We start from the raw sequence: 13,250 nt of genomic DNA on the forward strand, positions 1-13,250 counted from the left end.
AAGGGAAATAAAATCCTTTCTAACTGGCAGACAGAAAATGGCAGGAAAAAGAGAAGTGTCATGGATGTGGTGGTTTATTTTGCTTTGCTTTTTATTCAATACAAAAAGTTTCCCGGATGAGAATGGAAAGCTTCCCAGCTTCAGTTCCAAGACTTTCACCCTCGTTTCTGACCTTTTCTCAGACATGTTCCAGTATAATCTGTAATCTACTACAGTCGGAAGAGGAAACAGCAGCGCCCTGGTGAGAAACGCTGCCTTGTGACCTGAATAGAGAACCCTGCGGAAGCAATGCTGGCTCGCAGAAGTCGTTTGGAAGAGCTTGACAGACAAACTCAATAGCGTCCCGAGAAACGCACTCAACACCACGAGCGCTAATTACTGCCAAAATGGGCTTTTTCTTTTATGTTTTGTTTTATTCAGTCAAATGTGTTTTATCTGTCTTTGTAAAACGTTACACATTTTCCTAGAAAAAGTCAGGAAACTAATTATTTTAGTTAACAATTGCTTCTAAATTAAAGTTACATTGCAATTCCCTTGAATTGTATCCTACCAAATTTAGGCTCATTTCACACCCTAACCCTCAATATTTCCAATACAGTTAGACCCAATAAAGAAAGAATATTCCGTATTAGCCACAGTACGTATGCGCACATGATCTAGCTACTTACAGAAAATTTTTCTCTCAGCTAAACTGGTGCAAGTCCAAAACCTATCACTAACTTGATTCCATTGAAATGGATGGGAGAAAACAATGCAGCCGGCTGTTTTCATAATGTTTAAACCCACTTGATATTGAACCTTTTGAAACACCGCTGCACTAAATCTCATGATTATCCTAAGAAAGCAGAACTTTCTGTTTGCATCCAGGCAAGGCATGTGATGGTGACAGGCGAGCTTCTAAGTCAGAATACTCTGCTGAGACATGCAAGAGCCAGTCCAAGTGTCTCAGCCACTGATGAGACAGAGTCCTCTGCCCTCTCACCCCAGCTCCTTGAACTTCAGCTCTTCCAGCTGCTCATCAGCGTCATCCACTCAAAATCTGAACATGGCTTCATAATATTCCTTTTTCGTCCTTCTCAAGCTTCTCTTTCTTCTATCTTCAGTTTCAAAAACTTTGTCCCTCAGTTATAAAGCATCCCACCAATACCCAAAAATCTGCTCTTGTCTTTGGCAAAGGTTAGAAGAGAGAAGGAACTGCTGTGACCCCTTTGCCATCTGTTATCTCTACCTGTCCAAAGATGGATTATGAAAGAACAGTTCAGACCTCAAGCTGGGATCTGAACCTGTCATTTACTTCTACAATTAGTGATGTACAGCTGGCCATTTTGCCTACCTCCACGTGTATTTCTTCTCTTCCTGCATGGAAAAGAAATTAAATTAACAGTCCAGAGGAATCAAAAAGGAGAGGAAGCCACTTCCGCCAGAACAGCAAGTGTCCCAGGCGCCATGGCATCTCTCACCAGTAGCTGTGAAGACATCCATAGTGTTAACTGCTTTGTGTAAAAAAAAAACCTCCCTGAAAATCCAACACAAATGTCTGCTTCTTCCCTTGCCATTTCCCCTCCTCATTTTGTACAGATACTGGTTTGCTGTGCTAAAGCTCCTCAAAGAGCTGCACAGTAAAGGTGCCTTGAAGCATTTCCTTAGAAAACAACTCCTCCACCACCACACATACAAGTCTGGCATAATAATCACCTTTCAGGACTTATTTAACTAGAAATATTGTTGGTGCAAAGCTCAAGCCCATTTATGGGCAAAACTCTCCTTGAAGTAAAAACAACAACAAAACTTGTTTGCCAGCTGTTGGCTCCAGGCTTTGCATAGCCATAAAGCAGGCAGCAGCAGTAACACTTCAGCTGGTTTGCTCCAGATGGTGGTTACCAGCAAAATCAGCCAAAGCAGCCTTTCTGCTCTTAGGTCATCTCCAGTAAACGCCAGCCATGGGCAGGGAGGGGTCCAGATGTTGCCATCCTATTTGTAACAGACCTTGTACCTTCAAGTCTTCACAGATTAAAAGACTGCAAGATTAGTTTCTTATAACTACTATGGGCATAGCTACGGAATCTTTTGCAAACAACTGTGATGGTGCACTGCCCATCCTCCCCAACGCGTGGCCGTAAGCCAGCTCTGGACCAGAAGCTGTGGCTGTAGCTACCACAGCACTGGACTTGAGTCTGCGAACTCTTCCAAGGAAAGGACTATGTGAGCTCAGACTTAACACTCCACTAATGAGGTTATCATACAGGCAGCTTCTAGGCACAGCGTAGAGACTCTGTAACTCCAATTTCTTGCACATGGGACTTTTACTAACACTGTCTGCTGGTGAATGATGAAGTGCTTGAGAAAACAAGTATGCACTATTAATGCCCCTTGTCATTTCTATCAATCATAATTCATATCAACATAGTTTTGAAAGCAAAGCCTTCTTTCAGGGATGACTCTGAGAAGCTTCAGTATGGTGAACTTTAGAAAATTTAGGTGTCTCAGACTCCTCTTCCAAACAATACAGAATCAAATGATCTTTAGAAACTTCTTTTTTTTTTTTTTTTTTTTTTTAATTGGGACAACACAGTCAGAAAAGCTGGGCAGCTTGTCTTAGAAACTGCAAAATGACTGGTCTGGGAATTTCTGAAGGACACCTCTGGATGCAGCTGTGCTGAGTGAGGAGACGGGGAAAGTTTAATAGCAGCCCCTTACCCAAAGGGCTTAGCTTATTAGAATTGAGTACTGATGATAAACCACATGTTAATGCATTTGTGGCTTCCCCCCCCCCCACCATCTTTTTACCTATGCCTCATTTTCCCTTGCTCTAGCTGCAACAATTAGCACAAATATTTTAGCATCTGAATTCAATCCAGGTTGAATATACAATATTTATCCCAAGTTATGTGGAAAAAAAAGTGCCTTGAGAACCACTGCATATGAGAACTTGATAATAATATCCATGGATAATTATAATAAATGGCTTGTCTGAAACACCCATAGAATAGGAACTGAAGTAAACCATAGCAATCTCTCCCTCTTCCACCCACCACACACCCTCGGCAGCTCTGCTCTTTTACCCATGACCATTAAGGAAGTTTTCTGGCTCTGTGACAGCATCGTGACTCAGGTCATGAGAAGTGTCAAAGATGCATTTCCTTGAGATGGGAAAAAGCAACTGATTTTAACAGCCCACAAAGACTAAGCAAAAAGAATAAGCCCAATCAGCATATTTAAGAGTAAAGATAAACCTTTTAAAAGATACAAGTATATTTTATTTCCAATCTTAATGCTTGTTTCTTTCCATAAAGTGTTTACATTTTTCAGACTACCAAAAATGCACAGCTGATTTAAATGCCTTACTTAAGAATAATAAACTGATAAAAGACAACAAGGGCAGGACCCACTTACTGCATAATCAATCACCAATCATATACACAGGGAATCTGATTCAGACTGCAGGCACAAGGGATCAGCCCTGGATTCCCTCTCAACAGTGGCAGCGGCTGTGCCCCAGAATATCCTGGCAGAAGGTGTTTGGGCTTGAACTCAGCAGGTCCATCAGATAAAATGATTGTTCCCACCAGCTCTTGTCCCTCGCTGGCTACTAACACAGAGCTTCACATGCTTTCACCTTCCTTCATGCCAAACCTTACTTGTCATACAACACCCTCAATACTTAAACCTCCTCCTTTAGCTGATATGGTCTCTTGAAAAACTCTAGATTCTACTTTCTCACCTTCTGATCAAACCTAGTACAGGCTTGTATCAGGTGAGCAAAGCTACTTTCTGTCATTTCGCCGACCACAGCTCCCTCAAGCCACTTACATTCCTTGACCCGCCAACAAATTTCTGGATCACACAGTCTCCCCTGTACTAGACCTCTCTTCTCCTGACCTAATCCCAGTCTTTCCCCTTTTGTGCTTTGGACACGAACACCATTCAGAAAACGTTTCATGCGTTACTCCTTCAGTGACCAGCTCTTTTCAGCTGGCCTGTTATTTCGAAGGTCGGTCTTAGTGACTGCTTTTTTGCTGATCACACTCATTTCTGCTTAAAACACTGTTCAGCTGTATACAAGTGTATCTAGTCCTCTGCACAGACACATAAAGCACACTGAGAAGCCAGAAAGCAGTGGAGCATATTTCTTCTTGTGCATCAATGATATTGCTATTTATCAATTTCCAATTGGCAAGAACTGCAAACCCCTATCAAAAGCGATGCATAATCTGCAGGATGTCTTCATTACTCACCACGTATGAGAAGGAAATGCACCACCTTGTCTTTTATATACCTGGTTAACTGGTGAGATATGCAGATGGAAAAACATCATTTTACTGTAAATTAAGAGGAAGTAATTGGGGGGAACAACTGAAATAACAACAGAAACCCAAACTGTCATTTTATTAAGTCATCTTCAGAAAAACACTTAAAAATCAAGTTACCACTTCTCCTTGGACTTCCTCAGTACATGCCTCTGACCATCAACACTTGACCCTATGGAAATTTTCTTCAGTTTTGATGTTACCAAGACTGAAATCATCCATCTTGACAGGAAAACTTCAGTGGGACGCTCACATCTGTGGTAATCCAACTCCCCTCTGCCTTCCACCTTCCTTTCACCTCGCGATCCATCTTTGACATCGCAGTCTCCTGTGCACTACCTATTACTTCCCCTCCGCCTGTCTACCCACAATCTTTCTGAAACAGTTTGCTTTGACCACTGCTACGCATTTGCTGTGCTAAATCACTCAGTCATATATTTTTACACTTCATACCTCAAGAACTGCAATTCCTTTCTGATGTCAGTCTCCTCCAATTTTCAACTTATCTGGAATACTTGCAACTCCTTTTTCAAATATAAAGGCAAACATACATTTGCCCCAGCCTCAGATCTATACTGTTTACAAAAGCTCACTTCTAAAACACTTTATGTACAGACACGAACTTCCCTTGTGACAGAATTTATCAGTCTACTTCCCTACTTATCTGAAGGGAATGGATCTTTTCCTTCCACTTCAGAAACTATCCAAAATATACCACCCACTTCTTTCACTCCAGTGATTCTCTATCCATTACAAAGAGAAAAAAAAAAAGGGGGGGGGGGGGGGGGGGGGGGGGGGGAGCAGCTAAAAACACAGCTCATTTACAACCAGTAAGCTCCTGGCCGGTACCCAAATTGGTGCTTACGGTCAGCTGTTCATACCTCTTCTCCCCTGCTCTACACGTGTAATCTGGGGGCTGCTGTAACTGCTGGGCTCTGGGGGACTTCTGCGTGCACTTCCATAGCCAAGAGGCTTCGCATAACCCTGGGACCCTTCCAGAAGGAAGTAATCGTCTCTAAAAGTCGTTAGCAGAAAATTCCCACCCGGTAAATTAATTTTTTTTTCCAATTGCCTTAAAAACCTAAAGAGAAACTTCAAATGAGTGTGTGAAACCAAGAGAATCGCTATGCGTTTCAGGCAGCCCACGGCCCAGTGAATGTGGACGGTTTACAGGAGCCGCTCGGCGACTGCAACGTAAATTCTACCTGCACTAATAAAGGAGAAGGTCTATTCTTACGACCGCTATCTAGCGAGTGTTTCACATCCGCCGCGACATAAGCAGGAGCACCCTTAGGAGTCGGTTAGGAGTCAACCGGCGCGAGAGCAGCGACGCCTAATCGCGCCGCAAACCCTCCCAAACGAACTAATCTCTCTACGAAGCGACCGAGCGGGGAGCCCACACGCCGAGGCCCGTTCCCCTTCCCCTCCTCACAGCCGCCTCACAGGCGAACGGGAGGGCGAGGCGGGCTCCCCGCGCGCCGCCGCCCGCCGGATGGCCGGGAGGAGGGCGCCCCCTGCAGGCCCGCCGAGGGCCAGCCGCGGCGGGCAGAGGCGGCGGGGCCTTTCACCACCACTCAGGGGGAAGACGGATGAGGTGGAAAAGAAGGGTTTGTGGACAAATTTAGACTTCTAGACGAAGCTGGAAAAGAAATTATTTGAAAGTACGTTTAAATAAAAAAAAGAGCCAAGCGTGGTGCTGTGGAAGAGTGCAATGTTTAAACAAACAGGAACATTAAAAGTACATTCAAAAAAAAAAAAAAAAAAGAAAGCGACCCACCACTCGGGCCTATTCTGCAGCTTGCTTTGTTGTTTCTAGGCATTTATAAAAACTGTCTTCTGCCGAGAGAAGCTACAGTTTACAAAGAGAAAAATTAAAGCTTAACAGAGGCTTTTCAAACAACCGTTTACAGCCGGTGTTTACAGCGCCAGCTCTCGAGTTAAAGTTTGGAAAGGAACTGCCCCTCCAGTGCTCTAAGTTATTATACAGTTAATTTTCTTTGAAACTATTTTTGTCTGCCTCTCTCCAAATAGGTGGTTTCTTAAGTGAGTGTTACTTAAAGGAAACCAATCTGTTTTTCAGGAAGGGCTGATGATGTCAGTCCTTTCAACTCTGCTTTCCCATAAGAATTCTTCTAGTAAAAGGAGTTTCACTCTGGGAAATAGTGAAAAGTAACATGAAAATATTTAAAGCATCTCAGCGTGCATGTTTATCAAACTTCTAGCTTTATGCTTGGATCTTAATCATGTTGCAATCGTAACAAATGAAGGAAAAGGGAGAGAAAAACTTTTTGATTTTTAAAATTAAAAACAATTTTGCAATGAAACATGTGCTAAACTAAAATATTTATAAAGAGCTAAATACAATTCTGAACGCAATATATACAGAACAACATGTTTTTTCATAATTCTAAATTTATGTACTCCATTTCAGCATAGGTACTAAATCTGCAACAGAACCACTGTATATTATGAATGGTCTTTTGGCAAAACTACGGCCATCCAAATAAATACTTCAATCCCCAACAAAATGACAAGACAAATTCAAAGAGTATCATATTATTATTGAATGCTTTTAGTAGGTGGGGATGTGTAGCTATAGGTCCAACGTCTGCTTAACTTACTGTATTATTGTTAGTTCTGATACTGGAAATTCCTGCAGTCAACAACAGAAAAAAACCTCTGAGTAGAGCTAGAGAGACTTTAACTTACTGGTGGTGCAAGAAGCAGTGATAATAACACACTGTGAATTTTAATTTGCAGAATAAAAGTAATAAGAGTTATATAGAGCTTTCAATCTTCCAAGTAAAGCATTACATTTTTACAGCTAAATGCTCCTTGCTGTTCACATATGGGTGTCCTGAAGATAACAGGGGATACGTTTGCATGATCATGGACATAGTTCTACCTACTTGTCTGTTAATCCACACAGTGTACCTGTGAGACAGGTAAACACCATAAACCCCATTTTATACAAACAAAAAGGTCACATAAGGCCGTATTCTACCCTAATGTCCAGCCCCACAACCAACTGATGTCGTAATAGTCTTATAATAGCAAAAGCCCATAAAAGGATCCCAACCTAACTCAGATATTACTGACAACGCGCTCTGGCAATCCAACGGAATGACAAAAATATAACCTCGCTGGATTAACAGACAGAATAACCCAAACAAAATCTGTGTTAGCTATAAAAGGTGCAAAGGAAATATCTCTTTATCATCCTCTATTTAACAGTTTACTTCACTCTGCTAAAAAGAACAAAGCCAAACTATGATTCATTTGGAAATTAAATCATCCCCACCCCCAGTGAAGGCTTACATTGTGTGGGTAAACAGTTCCTAGGGTACTCTGAACAAAATGTAAATAGATTGCCTTGCTACTATATACATAGCAAACAGTTTCATTTTGAAACTGGGACTTAAAGAACAAGTGAGAAAAATGTTGCAAAGCCTGAACTCTGAAAATATTTACAAGAACAAAAGCTAATCACAAGTTAACATCAATAGGTTACAATTGCTAATCAAAAAAGAAGATAACAAGCAAGCACTTCGCTCACAGAAGTCTGGTCTTTTGGCCTAAGGTTGTAGCAGTGCTCTTGTAATACGAAAGAAATATTAGCAGAAGGATTAACAGCAGTTTTTCCAATTTAAGGTTTACTGAAACTTTTCTAGATTGCAAAGGACCTACGAGGAAAATCACGATGACACGACTCCACACAAAAGAAATCCTCCAGAGATAAAACCAGTTTATCACAATCTTCTCTGAACTGTCACTTTATCAACAATTTGTCCCAGTGTAATGGTGCTCTCCAGGACATGGTCTTTGGTTTTATTTCCAATATAATCGGCTGCCTTTAGAGGGGTGATTGAGGAAAGTAACAGTTATTCTTCTTGAAGAAAACTACAAAATTCAAGTAATTCCACACACGGGGAACACAAAGATTGTTATTCTTACACAGTAGAAAGCTGATAGACAAAATCAGCTGAATAAAATTTACCAAGGGTCACAGGGTGAGCTAAAATTAAAGCAAAGAACTAAACCCAGAACTGCTCTTTTCTGTTCTGAGTACTAGTCTACACTTCTGTCACCAGACTGCCCTAACTCCTCCAAACAACAATAATTTAACATTCTCATATGATAAGGAGCTGCTACAATCTGAGTAAACACATCCTAGCTCACAAATTAAAACAATCACCGGTCTCTGGCTAATCCAGCTGCCACACACGCACACAAAATCCCTCTGCTGAAAGTCACTGTGAACTTCAGGGGTTTTTTTCCAAGTTGATGATAAATGGCTTTTTATAAAAGGCATATAGTATGATTCAATATCCTGCCTGCCTTCAGCCAGGTAAAAGGAAAGATTACCGAAATGAAAAAGCAGCAATAATATTACTAAAAACATTACAGTATTTTACCAAATGGATTATTTAAACCCAAACTATTTTATCTCTTTTTCCTAAGATTTTTTTCAGACAACTCTGCTAACTCCTCCATACAATCCTCACAAATTTCTCATGGAAAAATTTCATACGAAGGTTTGCAAGTTACCAACATACAGTCTTAGCATGTGTCCAATTTCAAGTCCTTCTACACCGTAAGAAAGTGATGAGCACAAACTGCATTTAGTTCTCCGGAAACCGAAGTTACCTTCCCGCATTAATTCTCAGTGCCCATGTGCAGCCTTCAAATGGAGCTAATTGTTTAAATTGAGCTAACTGTCAAGCAATTATGACTGCACAAAGCTCTTCCAAAAAAATCTGATTTGTAAAAGTATCAAATCTATTCAAAACTTTAAATGTACCTAAGAGTACTGTAAAGGCAACAACTTACTGCAATTTCTCTTGACAGAAAACAGAATTGGTTAGATGAAAGCTACACAAATTGATAGTTCCTTCCTCTCCTCTATGTGATGTCAACAGTTAAAAGGGATTGGATGTGCCATCGTAAACCCCTACAGCGCTCTCCAGCCTATTTCAAGCCTGACATGCTGAGCTGCTGTACAACAATAAGTGAGAAAGTAAAATGGTAGATACAGAAATGTCTCCAAGGACACGTTTTGGGTGCCTTCCAGTGGCTCCGGGCAGAAGAGCACGGCTCCAGAACAGCTATGCAGAAAACTTTGTTTAGAAAAGCCCAAAGAAAGGAGAAAATACAGAGGCTTCTTCTGAGACAACTCTGGTTCCCTTAATAATCAACAAGTCATAAAAATGTTCGATTCAGAAATCCCACAAAGGTTCTCTCTATGACAGCACATAGTTGGACTTTGACAAGCACTTCTAATCCTACTCGTAATTAGGAAAGTGGGACTGTTCCTTGCCATTTTTTATACTCTTAGACTGGAAAAGGGTGGCTACCTGTACCAAACTGCTATTTAAACTTTCACTTCAATGGAAGCTGTGACTTACTCTTAACAGGAAGGAGGGATAAGGATGCAGCAAATTCTGAATCCAAACAAAGCAGCTTCTAATACAGACCTCATGAAAGAGAAGGGCAAAAAGAACGGCAAACACGAAACTGAAGGAGCTGGGTCAGTGATGATTTTGGAACCTCTTTTTAGAGGCTCCCCTTCATGTCCTTTTAGTTTCTCCAAAGCATGTCCACCACAGGGGTAGGATGTACAGATCAATTCTTACAGGTGGTTTTTTTCCTTTGTACATTATTTGTCACATTGCTCTCACACACACACGCGCGCGCACACAAAAGTGGACAAAAATCTATACCATCAACTTCACATTGCCTAGTTTCCACATTTCTCCCCAAATAGTATTTATTGTGGATATCCAGATATGCTTCCTGATCATCGAGGCCAATAAGCAATGAGAATTTTAGGTAACTGTGTTTGAATATAGACCAGATTACTGATCATGTGCTAGACGGAAACAAAACTTGAAACCTAAAGACCCCCAAACTTTCAGTTTGGAGTGGAAATTATTAACACATCTGTGATAGCATGGTTTACTTAAGGAAGTTGCAAAACTAGAACTTTCTTTCTGAAGTATTTATACCTGGGCTCATCCCTATAACATCTGCATACGTTACATATTTTTGCAGAATACCTGCAGCACCTTATTTTAGGATACTCATTTTTTAGTGGCACAAACTACATGGGCAAATAGAACGCAGCAAATCAATTCTTTCAATCTCCAGTAAAACCAGCATTTCTGTTTTTCAGGCTGTTAGCAAATACTACCGAAACTATGAAGCTGGAGAGGGACTTTTTACAAGGGCACACAGTGATAGGACAAGGGGTAATGGCTTTAAACTGACAGAGGGTAGATTTAGATTAGATGTGAGGAAGAAGTTCTTCACTTTGAGGGTGGTGAGGCACTGGAACAGGTTGCCCAGAGACGTTGTGGATGCCCCATCCCTGGAAGTGTTCAAGGTCAGGTTGGATGGGGCTTTGAGCAACCTGCTCTAGGGGAAGGTGTCCCTGCCCGTGGCAGAAGACTTGGATCTAGATGATCTTTATGTCCCTTCCAACCCAAACCATTCTATATCATTCTATGATCTCTAGGCCAGCATCTCCAAATGTATTTAGGAACCAAATCTTTTTGAGTCAGGCAGCTACACAGCAGGTACTGAAACATCTTAGAGGACATGGGCATCAATGACTCAAGGGGAAAGGTTTCTTGACAGTGTAAGGGGGAGGAAAAAAAGAAAAAAAAAAAAGGGATTTACCATGGAGCGGTGAGCCAGACGGGCTGCTTGACAGGCCTGGAACAGGGCTACAGCGTCCTCCTTGTTTAGATGTCAGCTCTTGCTCGATCTCTTCCAACCCCGCGCTCTTTTGGAACCTGCTCATGCGATTTACCACCCGGGGTGACATGTGTGTTCGGACACAGGGCTGGCCACCATAAGGATTGATAGGAAAAACATGGGAAGTGCCACGAAGTGTGCTGACCACAACCCAACGACAGTCATGGCTGAAGGAGATATCCTGTACCTAGAAAACAGAGGAGTGAAATGGGAACATAGTCACCAATGTGCACACATCTAACAAAGGAAATAGACCATCATGTTCTAAACAAACACAAATCTTAATTGGAAATGTAAATAAAATCCCCAATTTTTAGGCAATAACTTGAATTTTTGCATATATACCAATGAACTTAGTATTCAGTACATATTCAGTATACATTATAAGCTGCAGTATAATACCCAGTTCCAAATTTTGTGTGCTTTTCAAAATATTCTGAGATTTTTCTTTTCATCAGGCATGAACTTATGAAAACAACCCATGCTGCAAAGTACTACAGAAAGCCACAAGAGCTTGGTGTAATTTTCAAATAGAATTTAGTTCTAAAAAGAGTTGGGAAACCATTTCAATTACATGTTTTGTTATTTGCTTGTTTACTTTAATTTTTAGAGATTACCCAAAAAGGGGAAAAGGGAGGGATGAGAAGAAGAGAGATCTCACCACTGGGCCTGATTTTGACAAATACTGGCACTCAAAACTGTATTTTGAGTCAACAGAAATACCACGTCCTACATAACTTAACAAACCAAAAATCAGTGGCCAGTATTTTCAAAAGCTCTCTATCATGGTCTCTAATCCTGCTACTACCAGTGTATCCCCCAGTAGAACCACCATTCATCCAGGTATCCCCGGAGCTATGCTCTTTTTGGGATTTAAAATTTTGTCAAGAAGAAACTGAACAACTTTGGCCATTTCTCTGTATAAACCCATTCCATTTTACACAAAACAATCTTTATTAATCAGCTATTAAAGTCCCAGGGAAGACCCCAGTTAGATTTCTTCTTACGCATATGGGTACTTAATCACCACTTGAGAAACATAAGTCTTATTTTAGCTTAAAAGGGTCAGTCTCGAAGCAAATATAAAAATAGTTAAATATTTTCTACTGTAGTTACTCCTTGCATAGATCTCAGATACGAAGTCCAGAAGGATTTAATTCTCTTTTAAGTGTGCTTTACACAACGCTTTGATGGAAAGCAAATTCTTGTTCCTGAAGGAATGCTTTAAAAGAGAGATTAAAGTTTGTTTCCAACCCTGTACTGGCAGACAACTCAAGAAAACAAGTAGTCTAGGTTAAAATGATTTATCATAGAAAAAAAACCCTAAAACAATTCTTCCAAAAATGTTTTTAAAGGTAAAAGCTGACTAAAAAGAACCACGTATGCAAGTGGGATTTAACACAGCAAACAAACATGTAGACGAAGGATTAGTTTTCATTATATTATTAAACGGCATAAACTAAATAAAATTCTTTAAGATTTCACTGAAGCCAGTTTTACAATACACTAGGTACTCAAATTGGAGTAAACACTGATAAAATCTTGACAAATATTCCAGAAATGCACTCCAGCTATTCCAGACAAAAGCAGCAAGTATTCATCAAAGTGCAAGTTTCCAACTGAGCCCTGAAGCCTTTGAGATAAAAAAAGGATTTAAGTCTTGTGACTTGTGACAAGATATTTGGCTGACAGACTGTCACGACACAAAATGCTTCATCAACATTACATAGATAAACTAAAAAACAGTGCTACACACCTGCTCTTTTCAATTATGGTGACATACCCAAATGATCTGCTAATGATACAGCTAAACAATCTCCCCAAAATCCGTCAGGTTTTGCACTTTCAGCGATTCTGGTATTACTGACATAAAGTCCCAGCACTTAGAGCTCCTAGTTAGCCTACAAAGTGTTTCACCTTAATAGATTGCTCAAAAAGGATTAGAGACCCCACAGGGATTAACAAGAGCCAAAAAAAGAAACCCAACAGCCATGGAGTCAAGAGAAAAACTGTGGCACCAAGAGTATTTAAATACTTGCTGTTTAAAGAGGCAATTTCTACCAGTCAAAATTAAAGGTAAGAACTGTATACAAATTGCCATTCTCAGTAACAACAGAAGGATCACCAATATAGTAAAACCATTAAGACTGTTGGAATATATTTCTGATCCTATCAAAGGCCCTGTTT

At 40.6% G+C, this 13,250-nt stretch overlaps 1 protein-coding gene across 8 annotated transcripts in view; it reads right to left on the bottom strand.

The window, feature by feature from the left end:
- BCAS3 (breast carcinoma amplified sequence 3) overlaps positions 1–13,250 on the bottom strand; it is a 374,628-nt gene that overhangs the window by 241,906 nt on the left and 119,472 nt on the right. For all 8 annotated transcript variants that reach the window (XR_774766.1, XM_010573787.1, XM_010573786.1 and 5 more), the window contains one exon: positions 10,986–11,250. Coding sequence is in view for 7 of the 8 variants with exons in the window: in XM_010573787.1 (XP_010572089.1) it covers positions 10,986–11,250 (265 nt within the window). In the remaining variant the exon portion in view is untranslated. The remainder of the gene's footprint in view (positions 1–10,985; positions 11,251–13,250) is intronic.

Source organism: Haliaeetus leucocephalus, unplaced genomic scaffold (assembly GCF_000737465.1).
Source record: "Haliaeetus leucocephalus isolate CR32 unplaced genomic scaffold, Haliaeetus_leucocephalus-4.0 Scaffold395, whole genome shotgun sequence".
In the NCBI taxonomy this organism is placed as follows: Eukaryota; Metazoa; Chordata; class Aves; order Accipitriformes; family Accipitridae; genus Haliaeetus; species Haliaeetus leucocephalus.